Genomic DNA, 13,480 nt, shown 5'->3' with positions numbered 1-13,480 from the left:
AGCTTCTTTTCTCTGCAACAAAACTAAATGAGAAATCTGTAAAAATGGTAAATGAACTCAACTTGTATAGCGCTTTTCTACCTTTATCAGGCCCAAACCGCTTTACAGTAAGGAACCAGTCACCCATTCACTCTCTCATTCATACACCAATGTATGCAGACACTGGAGGCAACGAGAGTGAAGTGTCTTGCCCAAGGACACAACGGCAGTGTGCATTCGCGGGAGCTGGGATTCGAACCCACGACCTTTCAATCACAAGACGACCCGCTCTACCAACTGCGCCACCGTCGGGCCAAAAATGGGGGGAAAATTGGAAATTTAGGGGGAAAAGATTGGGGAAAAATGGGAAAGAAATGTGTTGACGTTTCTGGAAAGAAATTGGGGAAATTGGATTAGCAGTAAAATGGGAAATAAATGGAGAAAAATATGGGAGAAAATGGGGTAAAGACTGGGTTTAATTTTGGGGAAATTATGGGGGAGAAATTGGAAAGAAATGGGGACAACATTTTGGAAAATAATGGGGGGGGGGGTGATTAGGAATAAAATGGGATTTCTTTTTTAAAATTTTAAAATAATGGGGGTGGGGGAATGGGGAAGGAATTAGGAATAAAATGGGAAATGGAAAGAATTGGGACTTTTTTTTTAAACAAAATGAGGAAAACATTACATTTGCAAATATATCACTTCATCAGTAACTCCCCAAAAATATTGAGATATTCACTTTTGTCAATTTTGTCATAACGGTTACATCCCTGTCAATGCAGAGGCAGACAGTGAAACAGATTTGCCTCAGTGACTTTCCCCACATCGATAAAGAGCGATGAGAACGGGGAGAATGGGCCCTAAGTGAATGTCATCAGTGTAAAACCAGTGCAGTCGTGTCTGATCCTGAGCCCAAAGCCCCTTCTGTGATAATCCGTGTTAATCTGCTCTGTGTCAGTGGGTCAGCGGAGCACAGTAACCAGACACTTCCCAACACAAGTATTCAAACACACGACATACTGGTCGCTCATCCTGAAAGGACCATTTACTGTGGGTCAAAAAGATCAGTATTTCCCGGGAAAGGGGGGCGCATGGGGTCTCCAACCTCTTCGCCCGTGAGCTAAAGATGTTTCGAAGACAATCTTGAATAAAACGATTTCCCACCAAAGAAACGATTAGCAGTTTTTGGCGCTCTTTAAGTACCAGCCCCACTTTCAGACAGGGAAGAACTAGGACTGTGGGGAACTTTATAGACGATTTGTTTCAGCTCCTGCTCTCGAAACTCTATGTCGACGTAGCAAGAGACATACAGTACAAGCAAATGTGAATCACTACATTTGTGGTGAATTTTCTGTGGTGAAAAGTGTAATCTGGATGTTTTGGAACACTTGCTACAAAGTTTGTTTTGCTAACAGTGATGTTCAGTGCAAACACTGCAGAGTAGGCCTGTCACGATAATAAATTTGAAGTTCGATATATTGAGGCGGGAAAGTATCGCGATAAACGATATTATTGACTCGATACTGTCAACTTTCAGTAAACCTTAGTTCTAAAAGTGCATCATCATATCCTAAAATACCACACAAGCTTCAATAAACACGAATTATATTGAGACTCAATTTGCCTTCAGTGAAAAATAAAACCTTTACAAAGGAAGAATGGGGGAAATGCTAATAAATGTATAGACGATATATATATTGAGCCCAAAAATGTATTGTTTATCTGTTTTTTATTGAACGATAAGTCGATATAGAATTTATTGTGACAGCCCTACTGAAGAGAAGTAACAGGGACGGTTCCCTGTGAACTTTGTGATGTGAAAACGCCTCGTTGTGGAACAAATTTCGTTTTGCTGTCCTCCAGTGTACTATAACTGGAAAAAATACAGTGATTCAGTAATTCTAAAGTATTCACATCAATTCATTTTGAGTTTCAGGCTAGTTTTCTTGCATTTCTATGACGGTGACCCTGAAAAGTGACCCTGCAATTTGTGAAACATCCTTATAAACTCGTCCTATTAACAATGAGTTCTTTGTTTGTAACCAAAAATTAGGTTTAGACCCTTAAAGTTGAGTTTACAAGTATCAACGTCACAGCATAGATTGTGTTCAATGTGTTCTGAGCAAAAAGCCACTTGGAAAAGGCTGAAGAGCTACAAAAAGAGATTCCCGCAATAGGAACACTCTTAGAATAATATTTTTGTCCCAGCGACGCCAGGGACGTCACGGCCTCCTGATGCAGTCGTTTATTAGTCGGTGGACACAGGCTTGACTTGTTAAAAGAGCTTTTACACAACAGAGCTGGACGGAACAGAGATTTTCCGCTGCAGAGAAACTGACGAGAAACACAGACTCTTACCTGGCTCCAGTTTTATGATCTTCACCGCGGCCAGTTCTCCCGTTTGGATGTTCCGAGCCTGAAACACAAATCACTGCTGTCAGAAACTGCACTCAATGCTACTACTTCACATTGTAATTCTCTTCAAAGAAGAAAGATCTAGAACCAGAAAACTGAACATTATTGTGTGGAAGATCGGATTCATCTCCAATGTCTAGAAATGCATGAAAAATGGGGGAATAAATAGGGGGAAATATGAAGAAAACATGGGGGAAGAAAATGGGAAAAATAGGAAAAACTTGGGGAAGAAAATTGGGAAAAAACATGAGGCAAACATGGGGGAAAATATGAAGAAAACATGGGGGAAGAAATTGTGAAAAATAGGAAAAACTTGGGGAAGAAAATTGGGAAAACATGAAGAATAGATGGGGGGAAAATGTGAAAAGAAACGGTAAAACTTGGAGAAAATATTTGAAAAATATTAGATAAAGATGGAGGAAAACATGAACAAAACATGGGAAAGAATTGGTAAAATATTTTGAAAATGAGAGTAAAAAAATGGGAAAATTAGAAAGAAAATTGGTGCAAAAATAATAATAAAAATGTACAAAAAAATAGGGAAAATGGGGCAAATATTGGGCAAAATAAAAAAAAAATAGAAAGAATATATTGGCCAAAAAGAGAGGGGGGAATGGGGGGCGGGGGATGGGGGATCATTTATTTGAGCTGAAACAAGCAAGTCACTTCCTTTAATTCTGTCCCTGGACCAAAAACATCAAAACTTGGATCTAAAAATATGAGACTCTTTTTTTGGTACCCGTCTACGATACACCTAAACTTTCTTTCCTGCACCATACTGGTATAACGGTACCCGGCCCTAACAGTGGTGTTTGTTGTTATATTTCAGAGTTGATGGTGGTGACAGGGGAAATTCGACCACAAAGCGTTGGCACTGAGCCGCGGTGCAAATCCAGGTCAAGACGGTATGCCCCTTAATCCTGGGGAGAGAGTCGGGACGAGCTCAATCAGCCGTAAACCTCAGACACGCCTCATATCAACACGTCCCAAACAGAGATTCAACACCGACATCAGTCATTAGGGAATAAACTACACATGTTTTTTTTAAATCAATACACCTAACGTGACTTTCTCATAACCTGCTGCACTTCCTGAGTCTGACCCGAGACAAAAGCAGAAGCGAGCGGGACCTTTAACATCCTTTGGCGAGGAAGTCTGTCCCGTCACTGATGTTTACAGATAAATACAGTGACCACAGAGTGGATATCAAGGTAAACAACTGCTAAAACCATAAACAAGTGCTTTTCTTTGAGGCCGGCAAACAACCTGTGGCTACTGATGCTTAACAATTAACATAATGTCTTCAATACATTTACAATTCAACCCTGGTCTATTTATCTTTCCTGGATCCCCTTATTTATTTTTCTCATTACAGAGCTTTCCTCCAGGGCTAACAGACCCGTCCCAGTCATGTGACCAAACGGTGTTGACTCAAGTCATGTCAACAAACAGGTCACATGGCTAAACAAGGCCTAGAGAAGAACATAGCGAGCAAAACATTGGATACACTATAAGTACGGGAGTCTATGGATACAAGGGAATGGCTGTTAGCGACAGGCGTAACCAACGTGAGGAGAAATGTTGGTGTTGTTTGCAATTACAAGAAGTATTTTAAAGGGACTGATTTGCTTTTTTTAATGCAAGCTATATTACATAATGATTTGAGTCGTAATTTCTAATACATAAGTCACATGGTTCACACAGGTTTTATACAAGTAGAGGTGGGCAATATATCGTCCACAAGATTATATTGAAATTGCTGTTTGGAAGATATGAAGATTTACAATATCGATTATGTCTCCGATGTCAAGAAATGTCGGAAAAAGTGGAGAGAAAAGGAGAAAAGTGTAGGAAAAAAATGATTAAATAAGGCTTGACAAAACAAAACAAAAACAGGGGGTAAAGGGTGGGGGGAAAAAATGTAAATGGGGAAAAAAAATGAAATAAAACATGGGAAAATATGGGGAAGAATTGGGAAAAACAAAGAAATAGTGAAACCAAGGGGAAAAATTATGGGGGAAAAGTTCAAAAACATTGGAAAAAACCTGGGGGAGAAATTAGGAGGAAATTGAGAAAAAAAGCAGAAGTGTTTTTCTGCCCATTTGTAGCGTGTTCTAGACATTTATCTTTTTGAGCGACAAAGCAATAAAGATGAGATGTTTGTCAGCACAGTTTTGCATACTTCTGATGATTTGCAAAAAAATCGCTTTGTCATCGTCCCCAACAATATTGAGATATACATTTTTGTCAGTATCACCCAGCCCATATATACAAGACCCCACGACATCAGCAAACAACATAAGTAGACCTAATCCTACCTTGTATTCTGATCAATATAGGAGCGACACAATAGCATGATGAATCCTAAGTAACATCTTACTTTTATTGCCTATGAATGTCCCTCAGCTCTAGCGCTGGGGGAAACCACAGCCTAAAACCATTTAGTGTAATGACGGGTTACGCGGCGCCTAAATGAAGACGAACGGGCCATTATCAAGAGCCTTAACACAAAGAAAACACATCATACAGTTTAAAAACATCCACTCGGCGCATAAATCAGAGAGGAATGTGCAGCTCGGAATCACAGAGAGAGAGGAGGAGGAGGAAAACCATGTGAAGGAGTTTGGTCTGTCGGTCCAGATAAGGAATCAAAAAGTTACTCAACGTTTACACTCTTGCTGCACAATTAGTAGCAATAAAATCGACGCAGAAAATGCCAAAAATTCATTCCACAATATGATATCCTTTGCAAACAAAACAAATATGTCTCCGTAGGGTCTTAATACTGTGAGTTTAAATTCTGACCACCCTAGATATTTTAGACCAGTGCAGCCCTAATCAAAACAACTCAATCAAATTTAACAGATACATAACAGATAAACAACACCCCACTACATCTACCCCGCAGAATTTTCTGTTTCCAACACACCCGCATTTGATGAAAACAAATGTGGACAAATACTGCCTTCAGGTGGGACTTACGGAATCATTCAGCGGTGCCAAGCTGTATTAAAACAGAAAAGCAACAGCTAAATACACCTATGAAGATAAGCTACATGCAAATGCTACGCTAACACCAGCCGAAGCTGCGCTAACAGCGGCGAAATGCTAATATCGGCAAAATCCCCTTTTAGAACAGCCGTATGATATTTAAAAATATTGGTAATGGTAAAATATAAAATCCGTATGACCTGCGTATCAATAGTGAGGGCTGTCCTCTCTCTCGTTGCCGATCAGAGGCCAGATTCTGTTCACGTCACATCAGACACGGGTTAGCTCAATATAGAAACTGCAGTAACGCGTAAGACCTGAGGCGGCAGTAGTGAGCTCGCATCTAGTCCCTTTATCAAAATTGGTAAATGTTTAACATAAAATTAACTTGATATATGATACATTTATAAGTTCAATGCATTGTTATTTTTGGCTGAGTTTGCAACAAAAAAAAGTGTCAATCTCAGTCAGATGAAGACTTTAGTGAGGTGGCGTTCTACTGTTCTACATTGTGGCTTCTTGCGATACGGCTACTGCATCACCTAATAACGTATGCCCTGAAATCAAATCGAACGCCCTTCAATTCAATAAGTTCAATATGAAAGATTACAGATGATAGTATTTTCAGATGTTTCCCTTGAGACGTATGACACACGGCCACCTCTGAGAAACGCCGACCTCCCCCGCTTGATCTGTCTGGAAGGCAGAGAGTAGCAACATGTTTCTAAAGCAGACGAGACTGAGACAAGGCCAAAAAATAGAACTTGGATTTCTTTTTCTGCACATGAAATTGATTGAATTGAATGGAAATCGTGACCTCAAAGTGAATCGTTGCGTCCGTAGTAGCAGGTGAGGGTTTAAGCAGGTAGCAGCAGGCCAGATTTAGTCAAATGCAAAAGATTGTTGCATTTATGATTTGAATTGACAGAAAATGTGTGTTTGGAGTCATATTTCTCGTATATTCTATGAACTTGTGAAGGGAAAAAGCTGAGCCATGTCTTTGTTATGAAAGGAATTGTGATTTAATGCCTGCTGGAATCAAATGTATTATTTTCTATTGACATTTAAGGGCTTAATTATGGCAGCGTTTACTTTAATGCCCTGTGGAAAAGCAGGATATTATGGTATAGTTGTAATAACAGATTAGTAAAAGCACATGGAGTAATAGTAGGAGAAGTGGTAGTAAATAATATTCAGCTGTAGTGCAAAAAACATGGATCAATAAAAAACGGAGTTGTCAGCTACATTTACAATAAGAAAACAACGGGATGTTTCGCACAAAATAGGACCCCATGAAGAATTTACTGCTGCTACTTCTCATACTTTTACTGAAGTACTTCCTGCCCTCGGTGCACACCCACAGGAGCGAGAGAGAGACAGAGAGAGGCACGTGTTTGGACAGAGGCTGATCGTATTTCAGCCTCAGCCTCAGCAGCGCACACAGAGAACACCAGGCACAGCATTCCTCGGGTTCAGGCTGAGGGAGGGGCGGCACTGGGCTTTGTGCAGCAGAGGCACGACAACTGCAGTATCCAGAGGACCGGCTGCAGTACTAAAGCTAGGAGTTTGATTGTAGGAGTAGTGGGACATGTATTATTAATAACCGCAGTGGAGGAGGACAATCCTTAAAAGAAAAACAGCAAAAGCACAGTCCTAGTGGGGATACGTTACTAACTTTCTAAATCATGCTTTTAACGCCATTTTATCACCCAAATACAAACATTATAATGCCACAAAATACAAAAGATCCATACATATTAGTAACACATTGGACATATATTAAATTATGAAAATGTAGATAAAGTAAATTGGGCAGCTTTTCAGCAGAAATGTATAAAATTGAAAGAAAATGTACAGAAAAATCTGGAGTTTAATGTCTTTTGGATGAAAGGTTTTGAACTTTCAATAAACTGGGCTAAATAAAAGCTGAGCAATGCCACTCTTATCAAAGAAAGGTAGATTAAACATTTGTAGGAATAAGGGTTTAATCAATTTCTAGTAAACACAGACTCAAGTAGAGCAAAAATGAAATGAAAATTGTGTATTTTTTATGAAAACCTACTTTGTTAGGGCTTGTAGTGCTTTGTACGTTGAAAATGTCATAAATATCTGTCTGTGTCTCATCCAATCAGACGCAGAATAAGCACCAAGAGCCTCCAACAAACATTCACTAAGAAAAATACAACTTTCGTACACCATTCACAGCCAAGCAATTAATCGTGAAAATAATCTGTAGATTCATCGATTACCAAATAAATGCTAGTTGCAGCCCTAGTAGAATTAAAATCAATGCTTTCTGATAACATTTCAGGCCTTAAAGGGACTATACAGAGTTTAAAAATGTTCAAATTATGTATTTTCCTTCCCCTACATGTTCCAGCCATGTCCTGTGGTTGGAACATGTGTAGAATGAGCTCAGACCTATTCACCTGCCTCTAACATCCTGCACTGTCACTGAAAAATCTGTTACTTCGGGTCCAAAGTGCCGTCATGCACGAGCTTAATATAGAAGCTGCAGTTACGCTTATGGCCAGAGGTGGCAGTAGTGAGTATACAATTACCAACTTGCATCCGGTCCCTTTAATTGTATTACTTTAAATGCTTTTCAATGCCCCACAGAAACACTACAAGGGTCTTAGTTCAAGGAGAGGGTCAAACACATCGTCTCATTTAAAATTCTCTTACTATCGCATCAGTGTGGATAGACACAGCAAAGGAAAGAATGTGTCTTGCCCAAGGACACGATCACAGCTGAGTTTTGAATTGGCAACTTTCAAGTGGTGGGTGATGATAGTGATGAAGTGCATAATGTTATATTATAGAATGATGTTGGTAGTTAGTGCCGATTCCGACTTTAAAATAAATACAAAAATGTCAGTATCTCCACCTAATCTTCAGTAATTTGTCATTCCAATAGATCAGGTGGATTTTAGACAACAGGGGTAAAATGTTCACACTAAGGAACCACTATAACGTTGTTTATTGAAGGGAAACTGATGATGCTCGATGTGTCAATGATGCTTATATAAATGATGGTTTAACTTGAAGCACTGACGCATTTCTGTTTCCTGAGCTCGAAGAGTAAAACTCGTTTGTTAACATGGCTTTACGTACAGTCACCTGATCTGTGTTGTTAAACCAGAACATTACACAGAGAGTCAGGTGACCGCGGCGTGCGATGCATCGACGAGAGGAGCATATTTCAGAGGCTCAGTCAGTCATTATGTAGAGCAAATGAGGGAAACTTCTTCTGACTAACGACTGTCCTGAAATACGTAATATAATCCGACTGGTTATACCGTCTGCTGCATCTATGATCATGATGAATTGAATTAATTGGCAAACAACAGTCTAAAGCTTTGAAGCAGCAGAAATGTTTCCTTTCCCAAAGCTAGAAGCTGCCGTTTTCAGTTTACAAGGACAAAAAAATGAACCATCTAATCAAAACTGTAATACTTAAAGGGACTATACGGAGTTTCAAAATGTTAAAAAATGTATTTTCCTCCCCCTACATGTTCCAGCCATGTCCTAATGTGTAGCTCAGACCTGTTCACCACAACTGCCTCTAAAATCCTGCACTGTCACTCAAAAAGTTGTTACTTCGGGTCCAAAGTGCCGTCATGTATGAGCTTAATATATTACCTGCAGTTACACGTATGACCTGAGGTGGCAGTAGTGAGCATACAATGGCCAACTTGCATTTAGCCCCTTTAAAATGTGAAACTAATATATGATATAGACTCATTACATGCAAAGTGACAGTTGTCAAACCTTTTTTTGTTATAATTTTGATGATTATGGCACACAGTCCATTTTGAAAACATTCTAATTTTATGACTTTTAATTTGGGGTTCTTACAAGCTGAGCCATAATAATCAGAATTATAACAAATAATAAAAATATACATATCTCACTTTGCATGTAATGAGTTCATCATATCACAGTTTCACAGTTTAAGTTGAATAACAGAAATGAATGAACTTTTCAACGATATTCGAATTCTCCGAGTTTCACCTGTATGTTGAATAAACATGACCTTTGAATCTGTGACCCAGATCTTAACCCGAAACGTTCAAATCAAATATTAGCTCTACTGATGACAATTTTCATGTTGATTTGTTCACAATTACATAATAATTTTACAAGATGTAAAGGTTGTTCATGTCGACATCGTTTGTTTTGGCTCAGAAAACCGAACGAAGTCCCAGATCCAAAGGCTCAAACCTGTTTGACGATTTCAGCAATCAGAGTAGTCATGTCGGTAAAGTGCTAATGCAGGCCTCCAGTAAAGCTCAGTGACTTGATCTCGGCTTTAAAATGAGGAACGGCATGTTCAGTCACAAACATTTCAACTTGTGCTTGTATCCAGATGTGTCCCACCAAGAGAACACCCTACCAAAATTACCTTTAAAGGAACAGGCCACTGTTTAAACATACTGAGATATGTTCTTACATGAGCTTAGACGAGTTGATGTGTACCTGTCTGGTCTTTGTGCATGCGCTCAGTCACTCAAAACAACCAAAGATGTTGCTAGCATTTGGCCTCTCCCAATGTATTCCTATAGCTCCAAAGGTGGTAACGTAAGAAGCGACCAAGCACAAAGACCAGATAGTTATGTATCAACTCGTCTAAGCTCAGGTAAGAACAAATCACAGTATGGAAGAAGTGTGTGCTCGCAGCCACGCAAAACAACCAAAGATGTTGTTAGCATTTGGCCTCTCCCAATGTATTCCTATAGCTCCAAAGGTGGTGACGTAACAACAAGCGACCAAGCACAAAGACCAGACAGTTATGTATCAACTCGTCTAAGCTCAGGTTAGAACATATCACAGTATGGAAGAACTGTGTGCTCGCAGACAGGCAAAACAACCAAAGATGTTGTTAGCATTGGGCCTCTCCCAGTATATTCCTATAGCTCTAAACGGGGGTGAAGTTGGAAGCTACCACACTCTTCCACGAGCACAAATACCAGACAGCTACACATCAACTCATCTAAGCTCAGGAAAGAACATAACTCAGCATGGAAAAACGGTGGCCTGTTCCTTTAAGTGTACTTTATAAAAAGATGTTCTCGAGCAGCGTCACTTCAGCTTAATGTGGTAATAAATAATGCATCACGCACTTTGAGACTCAACTATTAACCGATGAATTGTAAAAATAGATATAAAATAAAATAATTGTTGCATAAGTAGGCATCAGTCAACTACGTTTGCCACAGCTGTGCATCCACCAGCAAGGTGAGAGGAGTAGGGCCGAACGATATGGGCAAAATTTCATATCTCGATATTCATGCCAGATATCTCGATACGATATAACTATGGGTTAGGTGAAAACTAAGCATTTTTCAGAAAAATTTAATCATAATACAAAACAGAGCAGCTTGCTTTCTCGATTTCAACATTTTGAATATTCATATCTCTATATAAATACAATAACAATATCTTTCAGCCCTAGAGAGGAGGGTCTTGGTCAAGGGCGCCAAAGCAGTACTGTATTAGGACAGTAAGAGTCAAATTAGCACGCAGCTTTGTAGGCAAATGCGGCATCTGAATGAGTCAAAAGTCACATTTAAATCGAATCATGATCAAATCAATGGCTGATGATAAATGACTAGTCTAGGGCTTATTTCCAAGTCTACAGCCAAACATGTGGAAGCTACAGCTCATTGTTTGGAGTCTGAACACATCACCTGACCCAAAGCCACAGACTAATATCTTTTCAGCTCAAACACTAGATTCTTGAATGAGTTTGCCAGCTCTGATCATCACGTGATCTCCCGCAGCGCTAATGACAGACAGTAGGACGCACATTACCTTGTATACGTCTCCATACGTCCCGCTTCCCACTCTCTGAATGAGCTCGAAGTCATGCTGCGGGTTCCTCCTCTGTATCTCACTGCTCGGACGAGGAAAAATATCCATCGTTTGTTACCCCCCCCAAAAAAAATCCTTTACATTTAGTTAAATATCTCCCACAGCGGCTTGTCTTGGTGACGAGAGGCAGCGGTCACTCAAACAGTCCTCCCTCCAACTTCACATCCTGGAAAAAGCAAAAATGTTGAGAGTAAAACTATGCACAGGAGGAAATGTTACAGCTAAAAATGCATCTTCTAACTCAAGCGATGTGCGTCACAGGCAACATAAATAAAGCAGAAAGTGACCCCAATGTTAAAAAATATTTACATTTTTTTGCAACATACCTGGACATCTGTCAAGCAACACCAAGAATTTGGTTGCTTTGCTGAATAAATCATTTTAAGCACCACTCAAATAAGCCATATTTTTTATAATAGGAGATGGATATTTAAAAGTAAAGACAGAAATCTAAAAGTTTTGAGCTTACAATGACATGCTAAAATGTCCAATCTGAGTCTGTCTAAATAATACGACGATATGACTGACGCCACAAGATCAATGAATTTACTTATAATAACAACTTTACGCAACACATATCTTAATCTAAGCAATTAATTTGAGTTGGTGATCGTTTATACGAGTTAGGGGCTGCATAAAAAGTAAAGTTTGTGGTTTGTTAAGGAAAAAAGCCACAGCCGTTGAATGCAGTTAGGGGTTAGCATCGATGCTAATGCTAAAGTAGCTCGCGACAACTTTAGCTTCACTTTTAAGTTATTACCCACGTACCTTTTGAGACAACTCGTCTGCAAATCACCAAGGTTTGCATGTTCACAGTGTGCAACTCGTAAAAGTTGAGGAAAACGTCGACAAAATCTCCCCCGAAACTGCAACGCTCGCGCTTTGTTGTCGAGGAAAGGCGAGAGTAGTTGTAAACTTTACTCCTGCAACGCGAACATCCCATGGACTTTCTGGCTGCGTTAAGTCCAGTTTTCGCTGTGACAAGGCATTTCACGGAGACGGCAGTTCCCAGTAAAGCTTCAAGACATGTTTTAAACGCTGGATGTGGTTGTAAATCTGTCGTGGGTCGAGCTGAGAAGAAGTGATCGCTGCTGCGGCTGCTGCTAATCTGCCAGTTCCAGGATACACTGGCGCTGCGTGCAAGTGATCTCGTAAAAAGTGGCACACAGGCGAAAAGGAAATGGACTTTGTTTACTAAGAGTTGTGCTGGTTCTAGAAAAGTGGAAATACTTCAGTTTGAGACTATTTTATTTACAGTTTGTTTGTTTAAAGACTATAATTTGATCAAAAAATATGTTTGACAGTTTAAATCATTGTCCTCCAAATTGATTTAACAGCCCTATACATCCTACTTTTCCGATGGGTTGTTGCTGTCCACATAATAACACTTTAGTCATAGTTTGCATTCACTTGCAAATGAAAAAAAGGCATTATTGTTTTGTTTTCACAAGTTTTACTCAAAAGGAGCTGCACTTCCATTCAGCGTGTTGTTGCCTCCATCTAGTGGGTGAACTTGGTAATGCAAGCCACTTCAAAGACTCATGATGAAATGATGAAATAAAAAGGCTATTATTAAAAAAAATATGATGGATTATATACAAACGCATACAAACATTGAATAACCCTCAAAAACATATAACTATTGTTGAGTAAGAATATCGACCTGGAGCTTTTTTTTCCATCCATCCATCGATTCATCCATCCATCCATCCATCCATCCATCCATCCATCCATCCATCCATCCATCCATCCATCCATCCATCCATCCATCCATCCATCCATCCATCTTCTTCCGCTTTATCCGGGGCCGGGTCGCAGAAGCAGTAGTCATAGCAGAGATGCCCAGACTTCCCGATCCACACAGACCTCCTCCAGCTGTTCTGGGGGGACCCCGAGGCGACACCAGGCCAGCTCAGAGACATAGTCCCTCCAGCGTGACCTGGGTCTTCCACGAGGCCTCCTATTGGCCTTGTCCCAATAGGAGGCATCCGGGACAGATGCCTGAGCCACCTCAGCTGCTCCTTTCAACGTGAAGGAGCAGCGACTCTACTCCGAGCTCCTCCCGGGGTGACTGAGCTCCTCACCCGATCTCCAAAGGTGCGCCCAGCCACCCTGCGAAGGAAACTCATTTCGGCCGCTTGTATCCACGATCTCGTCCTTTCAGTAAAAAAAAACAAAAAAAACAATGAAAATGGAAACTTGGTCCACCCATTCCTGG

General features: G+C 40.1%; 1 protein-coding gene across 2 annotated transcripts in view; it reads right to left on the bottom strand.

Annotated features, from left to right (window-relative positions):
- Positions 1 to 12,115, bottom strand: part of map4k5 (mitogen-activated protein kinase kinase kinase kinase 5) — a 62,041-nt gene extending 49,926 nt beyond the window's left edge. For both annotated transcript variants that reach the window (XM_079573416.1, XM_079573417.1), the window contains exons 1-3: positions 12,031 to 12,115; positions 11,203 to 11,428; positions 2,341 to 2,398 (exon numbers count right to left, since the gene is read on the bottom strand). In XM_079573416.1, the coding sequence (XP_079429542.1) occupies positions 2,341 to 2,398; positions 11,203 to 11,310 (166 nt within the window). In that variant the 5' untranslated portion in view covers positions 11,311 to 11,428; positions 12,031 to 12,115. The remainder of the gene's footprint in view (positions 1 to 2,340; positions 2,399 to 11,202; positions 11,429 to 12,030) is intronic.
- Between the last annotated feature and the right edge of the window lie 1,365 nt (positions 12,116 to 13,480).

This window comes from Gobius niger (assembly GCF_951799975.1).
Source record: "Gobius niger genome assembly, chromosome: 16".
In the NCBI taxonomy this organism is placed as follows: domain Eukaryota; kingdom Metazoa; phylum Chordata; class Actinopteri; order Gobiiformes; family Gobiidae; genus Gobius; species Gobius niger.
The sequence above is the reverse complement of the archived record's forward strand: the minus strand, read 5'-3'. Positions and strand labels throughout refer to the sequence as shown.